The sequence below is a fragment of the Oryzias melastigma genome, linkage group LG9 (genome assembly GCF_002922805.2).
Source record: "Oryzias melastigma strain HK-1 linkage group LG9, ASM292280v2, whole genome shotgun sequence".
Taxonomy (NCBI): domain Eukaryota; kingdom Metazoa; phylum Chordata; class Actinopteri; order Beloniformes; family Adrianichthyidae; genus Oryzias; species Oryzias melastigma.
Genome location: NC_050520.1, coordinates 12,467,626 through 12,488,452, shown reverse-complemented (window position 1 = coordinate 12,488,452; position 20,827 = coordinate 12,467,626). Strand labels below are relative to the sequence as shown.

General features: G+C 40.0%; 1 protein-coding gene across 1 annotated transcript in view; it reads left to right on the top strand.

The window, feature by feature from the left end:
* pdzd2 (PDZ domain containing 2) overlaps nt 1-20,827 on the top strand; it is a 43,683-nt gene that overhangs the window by 3,310 nt on the left and 19,546 nt on the right. Inside the window, exons 2-8 of the mRNA XM_024260282.2 lie at nt 9,836-10,063; nt 12,052-12,485; nt 13,566-14,241; nt 15,559-15,704; nt 17,501-17,633; nt 19,672-19,824; nt 20,560-20,659. Coding sequence (XP_024116050.1) covers nt 9,944-10,063; nt 12,052-12,485; nt 13,566-14,241; nt 15,559-15,704; nt 17,501-17,633; nt 19,672-19,824; nt 20,560-20,659 — 1,762 coding nt within the window. The 5' untranslated portion in view covers nt 9,836-9,943. The remainder of the gene's footprint in view (nt 1-9,835; nt 10,064-12,051; nt 12,486-13,565; nt 14,242-15,558; nt 15,705-17,500; nt 17,634-19,671; nt 19,825-20,559; nt 20,660-20,827) is intronic.

Genomic DNA, 20,827 nt, shown 5'->3' with positions numbered 1-20,827 from the left:
GGGGGGGGGGGGGATTCGGACATAGCTTGAGTTGACTTCATTTCGTTGGAACCCGAGGTCACGGTCATGATTTGTCCTTCTCTATTCATGTCAATGATTCAGAAGCAGAATGAAACAGTGAGGCGTGAGATGCTCATGAAATGTCATCGGGATGACTCCAGGTTTCCTGTAGCCCTTGACTCAGTATTCCTCCGACCTGGTAAAGCTCCTCTGACGTTCTGAGGTCCAGTTGTGAAGAACCCGAAGAAGCTGGAGCAGCACCACATCTGGAGGGAAGATGGTGATGCTCCAACCCTCACTGTGACATCATGAGACTTCTTTGATAAATGTATATCCCATTTCTAATAGCTTCAGAATAAAAATGGAGAAATGAGAAGTCAAAGCTATACGATTGATGGTGTTAGATCTGTGGTTGGAATGTTCTCTAGAGCTGTGGAATGTGCTGGAATGTTCTCAGTACTCCACCGTAGATTGGTATCCTCCATTTTGGCTCACCTGATCCAGGTGCTAAGATCATGCGTAGGCGGTATGGGGTTTTAGACGTGTTGTTGATGCTATTGACACGTGTAAATGCACCCCAACAACAGTTAAACCAACTCCAGAAGCTCATCTGTGACAGAACCACTCGTCATGGTCATTGTGCTGAGCTTTGTCTTCAGATTAATGTGCGAGGGGGTGGGGTGGGGGTGGATCTACTGAAATGGGGCTTTATTAATCTTTGGCCATATGGCGTTCAGGACAGGGGCTGGTGGGGGGTGGAGGGTGTGCATGTAGGTCAGTGTGGAACAAAGACTGAACTAATCCTTCACGTTCCACAGGAGGAGGGAAAACGATGAATGTGGCAGGAGCAGGTCTTCCCCCCCCAGACTTCTGAACTGTTGCTGCTCACATGAAGCATGATGGAGAGAGGGAGGAATTCATTCTTGTAGACACAAGGGGGCGCTTTGCAGCATCAGCGGTGGTGTGTGTTTCAACAAAATCAGACAACCGGACCTTCGAAACTGTCTCCTCCAGATGGTTTCCATGAAAACCGGTGGACTCATAACCACAGCTGTGCCCCATCTTTATCTTGTTACTATGTAAGGAGCAGAGTAGTGGAGTGAAGGTACGAGAGGGTTCAATGTTCTGATAAGTGCTGCCTCAAACAATTATTTTAATAGCTGACTAATCACCGATTATTTTTCCTGATAAGTCGATAACCATCATTAGCTTTAAACTAACTAAAAACTAAACATATAACATTACCTGTGTTAATGATAGTGTGAATGCTGTAAGAGGAATTTGGCTGCTGAAGATGCTAGTGCTGATAGCTGAAGAGGCTGAAGTTGATAGCTAAAAACACTAAAGCTGATAGCCGGCTAAAAATAATAATTAAATGCCAAATTAGCCAAGACACAAAAAAAAACTTAAGTTAGCCAAAATAGCTAGCATGTTGCTATTAGCTACATTCCAAAATAGCCTAAAAAACAAGCAAAAAAAGCCCAAATTAGCCAAAACAGCTAGCATGTAGCTGAAATATTAGCAAAACGCTAAAATAGCCTAAAAAAAAAACAAACAAATAAATGCCATAATAGAGCAAAAAGCTAGCAGAATGTCATTATAACTTTCTACTTTACTACAATCTGACTGTATATAATACAAAGTAACGACTCATCGACTATTAAATTAGTCGTGAACTATATACCAGCCGTGCATTAGTTGACTAATCGTGGTAGCCCTAGCTCTGATGGAGGGCCATCTGTGAGGATGATGATGAGGATGATGATATGACTGGAGCTCACGCTGCAGCTTTGGATCTGGTCATACATCTTTATCCCTCCACACAAGATGCAAGTAGATGGACGATTAGATAAATAGAAACGTGGAACTGAAATGTTTTTTTTTTGATGGATTAAGTTCACCAGCTGGATATGCAGCTTGTGCTTTCCCCTGTGTAATGCTGCGTTCACACCGACCACTTACTGTACAGCCGCCACTTCCAATGAAACGTCTACGACAGGGGTGTCAAAATCAATCGCATAGGGGACCAAAATCCAAAACACACCTTAGATCACGGGCCGAACAGGATAAACATTTATTGAACACTCTAAAACTACATTTTTAAAACTTTAAAATGTAACTTTAACATAAATATGAACTAGATGTATAGCATCATCAGCGATAATTTAGCCGTGTTAGCCTTCAGCTGACGGAAGGCCAGCTGCTTTGCATCCTGTGAAGCCTGGAGATGTTCCTGTTTTCGTCTGCAGCTGCAGAGCTGGAGGCCTGTCCTGCAGCTCGGACCGAGGAGCTCCAGCCTCTGTTCTTAAATTCAGATCCAGGGATTACAGGGAGGATGGGGGTGCTCTGTTACTAGGATTGAGGTCATTTTAGGAGATGTTGTCACTGAGGGGGGGTGGTCGGTCGGGCTGGGCTGGGCTCTAACCAGGAGCTAATCTTGATTTTTTTCATCCGTTTGTCCTGAACACCTGAGAGCAGGAGATGGAGCTGACTGCTCTGTTTACAGCACACGTGTCAAAGTCAAAGTCATAATTGTGTTAAAAATTTACGGTTTCAAAAATTGGCATCCTGCTATTCTGGCATTTACTAAGATTTTTTAGGCTATTTTGGAGTTTAGTTAATATTTCAGCTACATGCTAGCTGTTTTGGCTAATTTAGGCTTTTTTCATTTTTTTAGGCAATTTTAAGTTTAGCTATTCTTTTGGCTTGATGCCAACTGTTTTGATCAATTTAGGCTTTTCTTTTTAAGTGTTTTTAGGCTGTTTTGGAGATATGCTAATATTTACATTCTAGCTGTTTTGATCAATTTAGGTTATTTTGACATTTTGGGCTATTTTGAAGTTTAGCTATTTTTTCAGCGACATGCTAACTGTTTTGGCTAACCTAAGTTTTTTTGCTTGTTTTTTAGGCTAGTTTGAAGTTTAGCTATTTTTCAGCTACATTCTAGCTGGTTTTGGCTAATATAGGCTTTTTTTGGGCTCATTTGTCATTTATCTAATGTTTTAGCTGGCTATCTGCTTCATCGTTTAAGCTAATAACCTCAGTGATTTCAGCTTCAGCGTTTTTAGCTATCAATTTCAGCATCTTCAGTTGTCAGCACTAGCATCTTCAGTGGCCAAATTAGCTTCCAGCATTCACACTAGTATTATCACAGGTGATGCTATATATCTAGTTCATAAGTATGTTAAAAAGTTACTGTTTTAAAGTTTTAAAACTGTAGTTTTTAAGTGTTCAATAAATGTTTATCCTGTTCGGCCCGCGACCTAAGGTGAGTTTTGGATTTTAGCCCCTTGTGCGATTTGAGTTTGACGCCCCTGGCTCTCAGCCATTGGGATGATCTGACTCTCAGATGAACCTCATCCTCATGAACCCCCCCACGAGGGCCTCCCAGTCTCCTGTACGGCCTCTAATCTGCCACAGGTGCTCTCCAGTTGCCCCAAAGTTCTTTTTGAAGTCTGCGGCAAAGCTGGGAGCAGCCAGAGGAGCTGCTTTTATCACACCTCTTTCTGATTCTACTGCACACCCCCCACCCCCCAGACAGGGGGTTGCAGGGTCAGCTGTTCATCATTGTTGTCGCCTGTGCTGACAGAGCCCCCCCTTTGTACTGTCCTCCTGTCAGCTCTGTGTGGACTTCCTTTGTGAATGACGGTCATCAGTGTTCACCTGCAGCAGAATAGAGACGTCCATTCACACGCAGCAGACCCCCCATCACCCCATCCTGCTGCCCTCGTCCTCTGGTAATCTGATGGGATTATTGTTTATCAGAGGACTGAAGCTGATCTAACCTTGAATAAAAGTTAGGATTATTTATTTGCTGTTTAACAATTGATTAGTTGATTAATCCAACCAGATTGATCCCAATTCAACCAAACTTTATCATTATAATATCATTGCAAAATGAGATGAATCCACTTTAGGTCAGTTAATCAGGTTTTTCAAAATGAACCTACATCAACTATAAATCGTATTTGCGATCACAAATTATGCTATGAATGAAATCATCAAAATGAATACTCGTTATTTATAGTTTGGAAAACATCACAGTAAATTCCGAGTCATGGTACCAACCTACCAAAACTACAAACTCCAGTACAGAGTGAGGTTTGAGTTTGAATGTATTAATTGTTACAAGCATGGTCAATTACAACATATTTCAATCAACACAGACACATTACATATATAAATAAATAACCAGAATTAAGTCACAATCAGATTCAGAAAGTATACATCCTTATACCTCTTTGATATCCTTATTTCCATTAAATGAACTCAACAGTCAATGCTTGAAACGGGAGCGGAGGAAGCAAGAAGCTGAAGTTCCTCTCAGCTTGGCTGCTGTGAACGCTCAGCCTGGTTTGGAATGAGTCTTTCATTTTTGATGAGCTATAAAAGTATTCTCAGGGGTATTTAAATTATGATTATGCTGTTTTAGCCAAAATAAAAAAAAAAACAACAACAAAAAAAACAGAGTCATTGGGACATAGTTTCTGCAGAGCGGTAGTATTTCTATATACATTTATTGTAATGTATTTAATTAATTTAATATATTTAAATTTACATTTTATATGGTAATTTATTATTATTCAGGCATAATATGAACTTCAAAGGAGCTTTCACAGCAAATGGGATTTGCGTGACAAATTTGCGTGCCCCGCGAATTCGCTGGTCGTCGCCTGTCAAAAAATGTGTTCCTGATGCTGCGGCCGCATGTGGGAGGAGCTACCAGCTCTGTCTGTGGATATCTCACTAAGAATGAATGGAAGACACATGTCGAGGAACAAGGTTTATTTATTGTGAAAGCTTCTACAAAAACATCAGTAATCTGTCTCCACATTTCTTTGGAAAGCGTTTGAGGAGCGTAGACCAACTAATAAAATAATAAAAGAAAATAGACTAAAAATGTAAAATGAATGAAGCCGACTGAAGGAAGAGGCAGCAGGAGCCAGACCTCTGTTTCCTGACGAGGATGTTCTTGTCCCTCCAGAGAGCAGGATGTTGTTTGTGTATGTGTGTATGGGGGGGTCCAGCCTCCCTAAAATAGTTCTAAGGATGTTGATGATGGATGTTGATGATGAGGTCTTTGTTGGAACACAAACGGTTTTTGTTTATGGCAGAGACAAGTTCTACACATCTCCATCTCGCGTTTCCAGGACGCCGCAGCCTCAGTTCTGGGTTGTAATGACAGAGTGAAGATCGGGCTGCTTTGACATGTTTCCTGCCCTCCCCATATGTGTTTGGGGGGCGGATTATTGCCTCCTCAGTTTTCTAAAAATGCCCTCAGCAGCTGCACCAAACTGGGACAGGGATGCAGCTCTGGGGATCCTCTATTGCAGATACTGAAATTGATAGCTAAAAACGCTCAAGTTGATAGCTGTAAACACTAAAGCTGATAGCTGAAAACGCTAAAAATGATAGCTAAAAATGCTAAAGTTGATAGTTGAAAACGTTGAAGTTGAAAGCTAAAGATGATGAAACTGATAGCTAAAAACGAGGAAGTTGATAGCTGAACGCACTAAAGTTGATAGCTGAAAATGCTGAAATTGATAGCTAAAAACGCTAAAGTTGATAGCTGTGAACGCCGAAGCTGATAGCTGAAAACGCTAAAGTTGATAGCGAAAAATGCTAAAGTTGATAGTGAAAAATGCTAAAACTGATAGCTAAAAACGCTGAAGCTGATATCTGAAAACACTGAAGTTGATAGCTGAAAACGAGGAAGTTGATAACTGAACGCACTAAAGTTGATAGCTGAAAATGCTGAAATTGATAGCTAAAAACGCTAAAAATGATAGCTAAAAATGCTAGCTAAAAATGCTAAACTTGATAGCGGAAAATGCTAAAATTGATAGCTGAATACGTTGAAGTTGATAGCTAAAGATGATGAAACTGATAGCTAAAAATGCTGAAGCGGATATCTGAAATCACTGAAGCTAATAGCTCAAAACACTGAAGCTGATAGCTGAAAACGAGGAAGTTGATAGCTAAAATGCTGAAATTGATAGCTGAAAACGCTGAAGTTGATAGCTAAAATGTATTAAATTGATAGCTAAAAACGCTGAAGCTGATAGCTGTAAACACTGAAGTTGATAGCTGAAATCATTGAAGCTAATAGCTAAAAACGCTGAAGCTGATATCTGAAAACACTGAAGTTAATAGCTGAAAACGCTAAAGCTGATTGCCAGCTAAAATATCAAATAAATGCCAAATTAGCCTAAAAAAGCCTTAAAAACTAAAAAAAAACCTTAGGTTAGCGAAAACAGCTGGCATGTAGCTGAAAAAAAGCTTTACCTCAAAATAGCCTGAAAATCTTAAAAAGAAAAGCCTAAAATAGAAGAAACAGCTAGCATGTATCTGAAATACTAGTTAAACTCCAAAATAGCTTAAATATCATAGTTAATTATAAAACAGTCCAAAAAGCTAACAGAAAGTCAATTATTTTTAACTTTAAAGCCGCAATTCCTGAACCTAATCATAAATGATAAAAACTCATGAAGATTATCCCAGAATAAATCAACTTAAACCTTAAATAACTTTCAATATTTTACTGTCTATAAAAATATATTTTGTCAAAATTATACAAGTTAGAAAATAAGAGCAAGATAACATCGGGCCAACAATAAAACAATAAAATGATCTGGAGGGCCGGATAGAATTACCCGGAGGGCCGGATCCGGCCCCCGGGCCTTGACTTTGACATCTGATCTATTGTCTTGTGGGAGAAGCTGTAATCTTCTTACATCCATCCGTCCAGCTTCAGAGTCATCACCAGGAGTCTGAGCTGCTTCAGAACCGTGTTCTGTCTGGTTCTGTACCAGTCAGAACCATTAGATCAAATGTCAAGGTTCCTCCCTACTGCTTCCAGCCAAGACTTTTACATTAAACTTTCCCAGAAAACCCAAGAATTTTCTTGTTAAGCTGCAGCCTTGCTCCTTATGGTTCAGTTCTGGTCAGAACTGGGCTGAGCCTGCAGCTGAGGGTGGGCGAACAGCGGAGCAGCTCGGAACCACGAAGTTTATTTGAAGCAGAGCTGCACGCTCATTACAGTGCGGTCTCCCAGCAGCTCCCAGGTCCGGCACCAGCGGATTCTTCTGCAGGACTTTTCCTGGGAGGGGCTGTGCAGGCATCTGCTGCCTCAGCATGTTTCCAGGCTGTTTTTGGAGTGGAGCTCGGAGCTGCTCGTTTACAGCTTTACAACCATTAAATCTGTTTTCCTGAACAGAAAGGTGCTTTCACCTCATGAGCAGGTGTGTTTCATTTGCTTTCATAGAGCAGATGCTTTTACTTAAAGCTCCTCAGAAGGAACGAGATCCCGTCTGCAGTAAAAGCTGAAGATTAACATTTTTGACAATAATTGTAATTCCTCAAACCCTCTCTGCCAACGATAAACAGCAGTGTTTGCTGCTGATGCTGGATCTTCTGCTCCTCTGCTGTCCACAGGCCTCTGTCCTCCAGCATCCCGGTGAGGCCGGTCTGGATCAGGTCTGTGGCAGCAGTATGGTTATTAGTCCTGGTACCATCAGCAAACTGAAGAACAGATTCCATTTAAACAGGGGGCGGGGTGGTACACGGGGAGAGAACCACATAAACATGCGGTGCTGGAGGCAGTATAATGGTGTGGGCCAGCACTGAAAACATGAGTGAAGTCATCTGAGACGTGGAGATGATTCTTACGTTGGTGCAGATCCACTGGATAGATGATGGACGAATTATTTTATTCCAAAAATAATCATAATTGCTGTTAAACCTCCCTTCTTTAGTTGGGTCAGGCCTCTGTGATTACCTCATTCCTGACCCCCATGAGCAAACTTAATGCCTTACGACACGTGTGTCAAAGTCAAGGCCCGGGGGCCAGATGCGGCCCTCTGGGTAATTCTATCCGGCCCTCCAGATCATTTGATTTTATTGTTATTAATGGCTGATGTTATCTTTTGCTTGTTTTTGACTTGTATAATTTTGACAAAATATATTTTTATGGAGTAAAATATTGAAAGTTATTTAAGGTTTAAGTTGATTTATTCTGGAATAATATTCCTGCCTTTTTATTATTCTCAATTATGGTAAAAAGTAACAGTTTTAAAGTTTTAAAAATTGTCATTCTGTTAGCTTTTTGCACTATTTTGGCATTTACTAAGATTTTTGAGGCTGTTTTGGAGTTTAGCTAATATTTCCTCTACATTCTAGCTGTTTTGGCTAATTTAGGCTTTTCTTTTTACGTTTTTTTAGACTGTTTTGGAGTTAGCTATTTACACACACACAAGCTGTTTTGGATAACCTAGTTTTTTTTCAGTTTTTTAGGCTAATTTGGCTTTTAGCTAATATTTTATCTGGCTATCAGCTTCAGCGTTTTTAACCATCAATTTCAGCATCTTCAGCAGCCAAATTCATCTTACAGCATTCACACTAGGATTATCACAGGTAATGCTATATATCTAGTTCATAATTATGTTAAAAAGTTACAGTTATACACAGATCAGACTTTTTTTGCCCGCTGACAGTCAGTATTCACCTGTTAGTTCAGTTATGACTAAGGCATGAAAATAAAAATGTTATTAACTTAAGCTCTGAATTAAATTTTAAATAAAAAACTCAGATGCAGTTTTGTGCAACAGCACCAGCCTGTCACACTCCTATCCCGTTTACAAGCAACAACCCGATGGCCCAGGAAAGAAATGATTTTTCTGGGTCTGTTTGTAGATAAACTCCACAATAACTGTCTTCTGCTGGTGGAAAAGCGAGTGGAGAAGATGATTCAGGTCTTTATTTTCCCAAAAATTCAAACTGGAAGCCATTACGCTTCTTTTTGAAGAGAGTCTCTGGAACTCAATGATCTTAATGTATCTGAACAGAAATCAGCATATCAGAAAGTGTAGTGATGAATGAGAAGTGAAGGTGCCTGAATGGTTCGTAAAGTATTTTTCAAGCTTTGGATTTTGTCCAAGCCTTCACGATACGAGGAAAACTCGCCACACTAGTGATCAGTTCTGTGATGATGATACGACTTACGATACTTAAGCAAATAGAAAAAAAAGCAACTAATACATCATTTCTTTTCCACAGCAACAGCTTTGTTTAAACAAAAGCTGACACAACTTCAATGACTCTATTCCCCCTTTATTCGTGAAACTGTGAATAAAGACACGGGAATAAGTGAGGGAACACTTTATCCTTCAAATGACCCATGTCTACATAGGAGGTGCCCTTTATTTAATGTGTTAATTACTACAAGCTGTCATAAAATTGTTTTAGCATGTGTATAAACATTTAAGGCAAGGGTGTCAAACTATCGCACAAGGGGCTTCTGGGGGTGCGGGCTCAACAGGATAAACATTTATAGAACACTATAAAACTACATTTTTAAAACTTTAAAACAGTACATTTTTAACATAATTATGAACTAGATATATATCATCACCTGTGATAATGTTAGTGTGAATACTGTAAGATGATTTTGGCTGCTGAAGATGATGAAATTGATAGCTGAAAACACTGAAGTAGATATCACTAAAGCTAAAAACCCTGAAGCTGATAGCCAGCTAAAATATTAGCTAAATTAGCCTAAAAACTGAAAAAAACCTAGGTTAACCAAAATAGCCAGCATGAAGCTGAAATAAATAGTTAAACTTCAAAATAGCCTAAAAAAACAGTACTTTGATACAGATAATAGATTGCATTGTTAGGTAAATATCACAACAAAGAAAACTGTATAAATATCCATTCTTTGCACAGGCTGATATCGCTATAATGATAAATGTGGGATTGATTGATTGTGGAGGCCTAATTAGGTCTAAACTCATCGTATCTCTGAGACTTATTTGAGCGTCTCTTCTTCTTCCTGTAGGCGATGGACTTCACTCTCAGATGGACTGGTGGGCGTCGGCCCGGTCCAGTTCTTCTGCCTGTTCCGGTGGCTCTGAGTGAGGGTTTCTGAAAGGTCCAAAATGCCAGGATGCCTATCACTCAAGACAATGCCCACAGCATCCTCCTGCTGCTGGAGGACTGGCACCGGGCTCACGTCACCACATCGCAGCAGAATGATACCCTGAAGGAGAACGGCTCAGGATCCAAGGTACGCCCTTCGCTCGCCACCCTCCTCGCCACCTGACTCCTGAGCTGTATGCTAGGAGAAACCCAAAGAGGAAACCGACTATTATTTTATTTTGGGATGGAGACTGAAGGAATAAAATCTGCTTTTAACATTAAGAAGGTGCAAAATATTTACTCACTAGTTGGTGTTTGTTGGGAAGTATATCATCTTGGTTAGCTGAAGGGTTGCAGGGCTGCACCAGAAAAACTGGATGTGACCAGGCCTTGTGGCAGAGACAGAGGGATGGAATTTCACTGTTAGAGCTCTAAGAGTTCTACTGGAAGACTACTGAGAGTGGAAGAGTACACCAGGGACCCGTTTCAAGAAGCAGGTTTTGTTGAAACTCTGAGTTCTTGAACTCCAAATTCAGTAAAACTCTGAGTTTTCAGTTTCATTATTATTCTAAACAGTCATTATTGAGACTACTGATTAAATTCTTGACAATTCAAAACCATTCCTTACTTAACAAGTGACTAAATGACCTCCCTGACATGATTTAGTTCTTCTCCTGAATTGAGAGAATTCAAATGTAGACGTACGCATTAACTCTGCAGATATTTTTTCTCTCGGTTTTACCGCTGCAGCTGTGTTAATCTTCTTGTAGAAAATGTGCTCGTAGTCGCATATGCTTGTAGGAACTCATCAATTTCTGTCACTGTGAAGCATGAAGCCCTAAAGGTGTTTGTCCCCGTTGCCATGGTGAATCGTGCTGTCTTTGCTCCATTGATTAGGGCTTCTAATGGTCGCGGCGCTCGCTCCTGATTCTGGTTCTGACAACTTCAAGTTGATTGAATCAGCTCTTTTCAGCTGTTCTCAAACCGAAAACTCAAAGTTTCAGAATTTTGATTTTGTGAACTCTGAGTTCAGGTTTGAACTCTAAATTTGTCAAACCTGCTTCTTGAAACGGGCCCTGAGAGACCTAAAGGAGGAATAGATAAAGAGACCAGTCAGACAGGATGACCACTTAACTTCGTGTCATATGACCCGGGGACTGGGAGGGCAGTCGTGTGACCAGTTGTATCACCAGGTGTTTCTTTGTGTTGCTGTACATAACCCCGTGTTTGAACACGTGTGGTCGCTGCAGTGATGCTCCACCCAGAGCTCTGTCCAACATTGATCCAATCCTCTATCAAAGGACTCATTTTGACCTGTGTTTACTTGCTCTTTAACTCATCAACCAACTCGGGGAGATGTCCAGGAGAACAACCTCAACAAGACCTACACCATTTTTATTCTTGTTGTTTTCATAAAATAAATTACATGTCGTAAATTCTATGTTGTAAAAACAGTTTGTTAAACATTTTGGGGTTTCCACAGCAAAATGAATCCAATTTTTCCAATCAGAATTTTCAGTTTTTGTATGATTTTATGTCTAGTGTGTGAATATAACATCTAAAGGTGGTGTCACATAGGAGATTTTGTACTGATTAAAATTATGACAAATAAGCAGCAGGTAGTCTTTCAGATTGAAAATACAGAAAATTCAAAAGTTGACTAAAACTGAGTTTCTAGACCCTTTAGGTTCCAAAGGATCAAAAATAAATGTTCTAAATATACAATTTTGCGTGTGATTTCATATTATGATTATTCACAGATAATAAGTGGCTGGAAAATACTCCAATTAAAAAAGAAAAAAAAATATGTTGTTTTAATCGGGATTAATTTTTTCCAGATTTGAAAGTGATTAGGGCCGGATCCGGCCCCCTTAGTTTGGGGATCCCTGTCCTAATTTGAAGTAAACTGACTGCAGTTATTCACTTATATTGAGGCGGCCGTGGCGCAGCGGTAGGGCGGTTGACTCGGAGGATTGTGGGTTTGATTCCCGCCCTGTTGCGGAGCTGCCACCAGTGTGTGAATGGGTCTGTGATTGTAAAGCGCTTTGGGCCTTGGAAGGAGGTAGAAAAGCGCTAATATTAAAGCAGCTGTGTAGACTCACTGACGGGAACTCTTCTGGCTCTTCTTCCTCCCAGAATGGAGACGAGGACGGTGCATGCTGCAGCCCCGACGAGGGCCTGTCCCTGTGCCTGGCTGCCTGTCAGAAGCTGGTGGAGTACATCAACTTTAACTTTGTGGAGGGTGAAGCGACTCCACCCAGCAGCCCGTGGGGCTCAGAGGCCATGGACATGGAGCTGCACGCCGTTTTCCTCAGAAAAGGTGATTCAGACGGCGAAGAGCTCGGCCTCAGCTTTGGGAACATCCCCATTTTCGGGGATCCTGACATGAGGAAGAAGGGGATTCAACGGAAGAGGAGGGATCAGGGCCCAGTCCTAGATGTGGGCTGCATTTGGGTGACGGAGGTGAGGAAGAGGAGCCCGGCGTGCTGCTGCGGCCGCATCAAACTGAGAGACGAGGTGCTGTCGGTGAACGGTCAGCTGATGGTGGGGGTGGACGTCAACGGCGCCAGGTGAACATCTTACACTAAAGAAATGAACTTAGATCCACATAAACGTTCATCTAGGTTACTGAGAGAGCAGAGTTTTCTTCTGTTGACGTTCTGCTGAAGTGTCAAAGAGCAAACCAACCAGCAGCAGTTTTAGACTTCTGGTTGAATCTGATTCAAGTTTTCACATAATCAGCAGGAGGTTTCTAATGCATAAAGAAAGAAACAAATCAAACTGGAGATTCTCGGCCTTCGTTTAAACTAGTGCTGCCACAAACGATTATTTTAATAGTCGACTAATCAGCGATTATTTTTTCAGATCAGTCGACTAATCCGGTCATGTGCAAACTGGATGTAAAGAACACATCTTAACCATCATTAGCTTTAAATTCACTTGGTGATTGTAGTGATTTTATTTTAGAATAATATATATTTTAAAATGTGTTTATTTGTGATTCTTTTCTGATTCTATTCAATTTTATTTCTTGTATCTTGTAACTTCTTTCCTTTTTTCTTTCTCAAAAGGTCTTGCCTTTTGCCAGGCCACAGTTGTAAATAAGAATGATGTTCTAAATCTGTCCTGCCTGGATAAATAAAGGTTAAATAAAAAATAAATAAATAAACTTACTAAAAACTAGATATATGGCATTACCTGCACTGATTCTAGAGTAAATGGAGTAAGCTGAAATGGATAGCTAACATCACTGAAGCTGAGAGGCAATTAAAATATTAGTTAAATGCAAAATTAGCCCAAAAAACCTGAAAAAAAGCCTAAATTAGCAAAAATAACTTGCATGTAGCTGAAATATTAGCTAAACTCCAAATTAGCCTAAAAAAATGAAAAAATCCTAAATTAGCTAAAAAAGATAGTTTGTACCTTAAATATTAGCTAAACTCCAAATTAGCCTAAAAAAACGTAAAAAAAAAAACGAAATTAGGCAAAAAGATAGCATATAGCTGAAATATTAGCTTGAAAAGTTACAATATGTTAAAGATTTTGTGTTTTAACATCACAGATGTCGCCTCATGTGTTAAAGGGTTACACAGTGGAAGTGTGTAATCGTGTCTTTACTGCAGTGATGTCCGTGTGATACTTCTGTGCAGTTACCTCGCCGACCAGTGCTGGAATGGAGGCTGCGTTTACCTGATCCTGCTGCGCCGGGTCAAGAAGAAGGCTCCTCCCCCTCCCTGTGATGTCAGCATTCCTTTCAACAGCATCTCATGTGAAGATCTGCATCAGAACCAGCATCAGAACCAGCATCAGGACCAGCATCAAGATCACCATCAAAACCTAGATCAGGATCCGCATCAAAACCAGCATCAGCACCCAAATCAGAACTCCCTTCCGGATCTGGATTGGGATTTGCAGGAGGGCAAGCATCAAGACCCAAATCAGGACCCTCATCCGCATCTTCATCAGGACCTCCAGCCGGACCGGCATCATGGCAGCGCTGCCTCTGAAGTCTCCAACAACGTATCAAACTGCAGACGCATGCGGAAGTTTGGGGTTATTTCCCGCTCTTCATTTCACCGAGACAACCCAGATGGTTCTGACCCGGAACTCCACCGCTCTCAGAACAGCTGCAGCCCTTCTCTGCATCCTGACGGAGGTCTCAGCTCTTCCCTGGAGAACTCAGACTGTGTTGCATTCACAGAGAGCTCCAACTGCTCGGCTCAGGTTCCAGCGGCGCATTCTCACAACGGTGTCGCTGCTCCTCCGTATCGCCGTGAGCTGTCAGAATGCAGAATGAGTTCATTCGTCAGCGAGCCGTCAGGCCAGGTAAACCTTTCTCTATGGAGACGAGAAGCTGAGGAAAGAAAAGCTTTGATCCACAGATACCTCAATGTGATGCTGTAATCATATCCGGCCCTCCAGATCATTTTATTTTACTGTTATTAATGTCCCGATGTTATCTTGTGCTCATTTCTAACTTGTATAATTTTGACAAAATAGATTTTTATCACATTATACAAATCGGTTCTCACATCATTATACAATGGACAGTAAAACATAAAATGAAATTCATCCTCCACTAAACACAAATCACAGACTGTACACAACCTGTCCTCCTCTGGGACTCCTTTAAAGCGCCCCACTTCCACCTCTAGGGGCAGCACTCCTGCTCTGAGCTGAGCACACGGACCTCTGTCTTCTTTTTAAATTAGATTTAACATATGGCTCAGTAGAAACTTTCCTTAAACTTAAAAGTATATTTGTACTTGCAACGTTCCTTTTTTTCATTTCTCTCTCTTTGCTTTAAGTTTTCTGTTTTCAGTTTCAATTCAGATTTTTGGAGTTTTTCGCTGCTGAGCTGATCCTAATTTTACATGGGGGCGGGGCTTTGAGCTCATTGGCTGCTGGGACATGTTTCCCATGATGTGACGTCTTTTCCTTTGCAGAACCTTGTCTGTTTATGTCTCCGCCTCCATCACCACACTCCAATCCAACTTAGAGAGAACTGTATCTGTAAATGTGTAGAAATGTGTCGTGTAGAGTCCCCTCTATCACGTCATGGAAAACAGGCCACAGTAGCCAATGAGCTCAAAGCCCCGCCTCCATGTCCAATTAGGATCAGCTCTGCAGCGAAAAAAGAAAATCTGAACTGAAACTGAAAACAGAAAACAAAGAATGAAAAAGAAAAAAGATAAAGGAAAGTTAAAAGTACAAATAAACAATGTTTTTCTAATTGGTAACAGTTTTAGTTTTTAATTTTTATTTTTCAAGTTTCAAATGTACTGTTTTTAGATTTTCAATTTTATTTTTTCAGATTTTCAGTTATTCCTTTAAGTTTTAAATGTGTATTTTTAAGTTTATAATTGCCTTCATTTTTTTCAGAATTATAATCTGTTTTTTGTTCACTGTAAGCAGATCCTGATTTGACCCCTCAGGATCACTGTGATCTTGATCTGCTTCTTCAGACAGTCTTTGGTCGTCTTGGATGAATGTTTTGGGTCATGATCCTGTTGGAAGACCCCCCCTGATGGAGGGAGGGGCGCTCATGTGTCTTCTTCAGCAGGAGGATCGTCTCCTAGCACCGTCTTGATTGATTTCACATGGATCTTTCATCAGTGTCTCTGCGTTTGTTCTGTTTCTCAGCACAGAGAAGACAGCCACATCTGGAGGATGCACATGGTGAAGGGGCAGGAGGGGCTGGGCATCCACATCACAGGGGGGCGTGGCTCCAAGAGGTGTCCTCATGGCATCATCATAGCCCGCATAGAGGAGGGCGGGGCCATTCACAGGTACAGAGAGCCACTACAGTGTGTGAGATGTGGCATAAAACAGAAGGAAAAACTCAGAGAGAACTGTGTGAGAACAACAGTCCACCTCAGACACGTGCACACATAGAGCCTTACGGGTGCTTGAGCACCTGCACTTTTTGCCTCGTATTAAAAAGCTCCCTTTTTTATTTTATTTTTAATTATTTTATGAAGTTTTTATTTGTATTAATATTAATTGACTCTTGTTAGTGATTTAAGAAAGAAAAACGTCACTATAAAATCCCTCGTGTTCTATGTACTTCGACTCCACTCGGACTCAGAGAAAGAGAGAGAGAGAAGCTTCTGCTGCTCCTCTGAAGAGATGTGACAGAGAAGCAGCTTAACCTGTGAGTTCTGGTCTAACTAGTCACCGTTCGCTGATTCAACCAGCTTAAATGAGGTCATATTTCAGAAAAACACTTTAAATTAGTCCAGGAGTCAAGTCAGAACACAGATCATGGACAGGAAGTTGGGTAGTAAGTACAAAATAAAACACCGGGAGGATTGTCAAAGTAAAAGAACTATATATATGGCGAGTTATAGCTTCCTTACTACAGATCTGAAACTAAATGAATCTGTTTAATGTCATATTTTTGGATTAAAATTGCCTTCTTTTAATTCTTTTTCATTCAGTTTCTTATTTTTTTATTAAAATCTTTGAAATCATAACAAAATCATGTGTTTAGAGGACGGGATGAAAAAGAGAATATAGAACTAGAGTCACTTTAGGTTCGTCTGTCAAAACCAGGAAAATGTGCTTAAACCCAAATTCAGGAAACTGAGCTTGATGGCAGAAACTTAAATATTTAAAAATAAACTAAAATAGGAAAAAAAACTCATGGAGAAATAGAGAGAGGAAACACAGATAACCTGACAATGTAGAACTGAAAACCAAACACTTTTATACACTGAAGACGATTAATAGAAATGAAAGCAGCTGTAGATGATCAACATGAACCTGGAGTGACTGACAGGACGCAGAATATGACCAAAACTCCACTTAAAAAAAACAAATCCTCACAGCAACAATGTGATAATGACAATAATATGAATAATTTTAGAATTCTGGGGATGAAAGTTGTTGGATCTGTGTTTAACATATCACAATTTGTATTAAACTTGATTCATGTTGATTCTGCTGCATCACAATTACAAAATAAAGAGTATTCAGTGTTTTAATGCTTTGTATATTTGTAAGTATATGACAGTAAATTGTTAACATTAAAAATTACATTTGTATCACCTTCACCAACACGGGTCGTATAGCTGAGGAGTTATGTCCTAATATATGCACATATATTTCAGTTTTCATGAATTTCTATATCATTTAAAGCATTAAAACAAACAAACACAACTTCTCCAACTATGATCCCCTGCCCTCAAAAATCCTGTGCACGTCCCTGGTCCACCATGCAGAGAAATGGACTTCCAGCAGTGAGAGCCCCACTGCGGCTGATGAAGACCAGGGGACCTGAGCTTCATCTCTGCAGGTCTCAGTGTGTTTATGTCCACCAGAGCTTAGTTAGAAGGAGAACTAAGCTTAAAAAAAACGAACATTGAAACAAAGACGATGAAAGTGAACCCAACTGTGAGGCGTGGTGGAGAGCTCAGAATAGGTCTTGAATAGAACCAGGATCCAAAGACGACAGTAGTAGAGGGAGGTGTAATCATCCAGTCAACATCCACTCATCATCTTGATTTAGGCGCCGAGCTGGACCTTCAGAGGGATTCTGTGTGTTTGGGACATGGAGAACTGTTTTTGCTTAACCGTGTTTCAGAGACGGCCGTCTTCATGCTGGCGATGAGCTGCTGATGGTCAACGGTCAGTCTCTGGTGGGCCTCACTCATCAGGAGGCCGTCGCAGTGCTCCGCTCCACCTCAGGCTTAGTCCAGCTGGTGGTGTCCAGCAGTGTGAGTACACACAAATCTCAAACCAGTCGTTTCACCATCAAGTATCGGATAGCAGCCTAATCAGCTGTTAACCTAAACCAGCATCCATGAACTGGATTGGTCAAGAGAGGCTAAAATAAATGGAAACGGGAAACATTGATGGTGTTCAGTTTTCAGATCAGGGTTCACCCAAAATCTGCTCTTCCTAATGGGAAACATTTACACAGCGGTTTGTTTTTTTCCTTTTACTGTTGTCTTCTTCTTGAATAAGGTGTACTTCTATAGCGCAAACGCCACCTAATGTCCTCCAGGAGAAGCAGAACAATGTTTCCAATGTTAATGATCTGAACATTTTAGTTAGAACTTCTCCTTTAGAGAATCCATGTAACACTGGATGATATTAACAATCTCATTATTTCACTGATACATTTACAGTATGTGAACTGGATCAGATTAATATAAATATATTCAAATGATAGTAGATTATTAATGTATTGCTAAAAAAATGTGTATAAATGTATAAACTCAAAATTGAATTGAATTGAAGAATCGATTCAGGCTCTTGTGAATCGAATCGAATCATTTCTGGAAATCACAACCGATACTCAGCCCTAGTCATTATATACACATTTGCACTGAGCGCAGGAGCACGACATGAACGGAATATGAGAGAAAGACAAAAGAGAGCAGCAGGTACAAAAAGAAACAACATCACTCAAAAAAGTAAAGAAAATGAGTGACTCTTGAAAAGAGGAAAAATCTTGAACCATTTCACTTCAGATTGATGATACAAAGGAAGAATAATTCCATATAGAACTGCCTCTACAACAGACACCTGAGAGAACCTTCTCCAAACACAGCAGATCATTCCTGACAGAAGAAACCTGATCAGCTACTTCCTCTTGCAGTGACTCACCAGTAATGCTGTTGAAATGGATAAAGAGGAAGATTCTGTGGAGATCATAGAAGTCTGAGGCTTGATCTACTTGTAATGTTTTGTTTATAAAGTTGATCCTGCAGAATGTCATTTTTCTCTAAAGTATGATTAAATCAATACACAAATTATAATAATTAATTATTGTGAGCAGGGAGGATGAACAGTTCATTTGGGGTTTCACAGATGTATTTATGTTAAATTAAAGCACAATTACATTGTGCATGGTGAAACGATGATTTTAATATTTCCGATCAGTCGACTAATCAGCTCATGCACAAAATGGATGTAAAGCACACATCTTAACCATCATTAGCTTTAAAATAACTAAAAATTAGATATATTCACTCTAGCATTAACTGTGATAATACTAGTGTGAATGCTGTAAGGTGAATTTGGCCACTGAAGATGCTAGTGCTGATAGCTGAAAACGCTGAAGTTGATAGCTAGCTAATATATTAGATAAACGTCAAAATAGCCTAAAAACAAACAAAAAAAAGAAATCAGAAATTAGCCAAAACAGCTAGCATGTAGCTGAAATATTATCTAAACTCCAAATTAGCCTGAAAAACCCCAATAAATGCCAAAATATTCCATAAAGCTAGCAGAATGACATTTTAACTTTTAACTTTACTACACTCTGACCCCATATAAATTAATAACTAATCAACTATTAAATTAGTCGCCCACTATTTTAATTGTTGCTTAGTCGACTAATCGTTTCAGCTCTAGTGATGGTGCAGTTTTTTCCTTGTGCACATATTACAATAAAATGAGTTGGAATATGAGAATATGAAGTCTAGTGAATAATTAGCACTTTTGAGGTTGCAAAAATCATAAATATCTGCTGTCCTGGAGGGTCTGATTGATACAGTGAAGTTATTCTGCTCCATTACTTAGTGTTTGCTATAATGCTGCATATCAGATCAAGCTCTAACATGAGTTAGTGCATATTAGGAGAATTTTTGTCCTTACGCCAAAGAAGCGTATATTTAAGACACCTTTTAAAGCAAACCACAGGATGTGACGAGATCTCTGGTGCAGGGAATGTGGTTTTTCCACCTGCTTCTCTCATCACACTCCTCCATCTCACGCCGGTTCACCTGAACATCCTTGTTCCTGCAGGACGAGTCAGACGTCGATTTCAAACACTTTCCATCCAGCAGCCTTCCAGACATCTCCAGCACCTGCAGGTCCTCCTCCTGCTTGTCTTCAGCCTCTGCAGAGAGTTTCTCCCACGCCTCCTACAGCAGCACCGCGCTGGAGAACCAGAACACGGTACACAGGTTCAACCTTCACTTTGACACGTTGATGAGGATGATGGTTCAGTCGGAGGAGTTCAAGTTGTTCCAGGGTTTTTTCCATCTTTTTGTTGTCTTAACCCTTTAACTGCCAGCTCAACTGAATGGGGGGAAACATTTAGAAAACATGTTTTCAAAAATATTGATCGTGTGTATTACTCCCCAAGGTATAGAGAATTTGAAGAAAGAATTGAAGTTTTTTTATTTATTTTTTTTATTTTAACGTAAATAATAATAAAAAAGAATTCTGGTTAGTAATGAATGTGGACCAGATAATAACTGGTGTGAGTCAATTAGTAACCAGAACATTTTTTAAATTTGATTTTTAGAAAAAAAAAAGTTACTGTCTGATGTGCATCAGTTAATAACCAAAAATATATTTTTTTAACTTTAATTTTTAGAAAAAAAAGTTCTGGTTTGTAACTAGAACTTTTTTTTATTTCATTTTTTTTACAGAGCCCTCTAAGTATTTTTGGAAAAAAAAAAGTTTTATTCTTTTATTTATTTGTTTATTTTTTACTTTGATGTCCCTTTAGGTGTTCCATATCAAGGAAATAAGCAGCGGAAAAAATACCTTTTTTGGTGTTTCTTTTTTTATTTTTATTTTTTGAGGTAGTTAAAGAGTTAAGCATTTTATAAAAACATTAAAAAAAATCTGTCAATTCTGGACGGGAGAGTAACCAGGATCAAAAAACTCTGCATGTCATTTCAGGCTGAGAGTTTGGAGAAACTTGACAAACCCAGCGAAGAGGAGGACTTAAAAAAATGGAAATGTAGCCCCCCACCCATGAAGCTGTGCAGTCATCCCCAAGGTTGGTGTTGATCCGAGTCAGAAGCATCCAGAGACTGCGGCGCACCTCCGTTCTGTGTTCTCCTGCTGCACCGACATGAGCACGGAGGTGCTGCAGTCCAGACTCCTGATCCCTGAGGAGGAGCTGATGAATGTTACAAACTTTAGACCGTAAACGATGCTGCAGCAG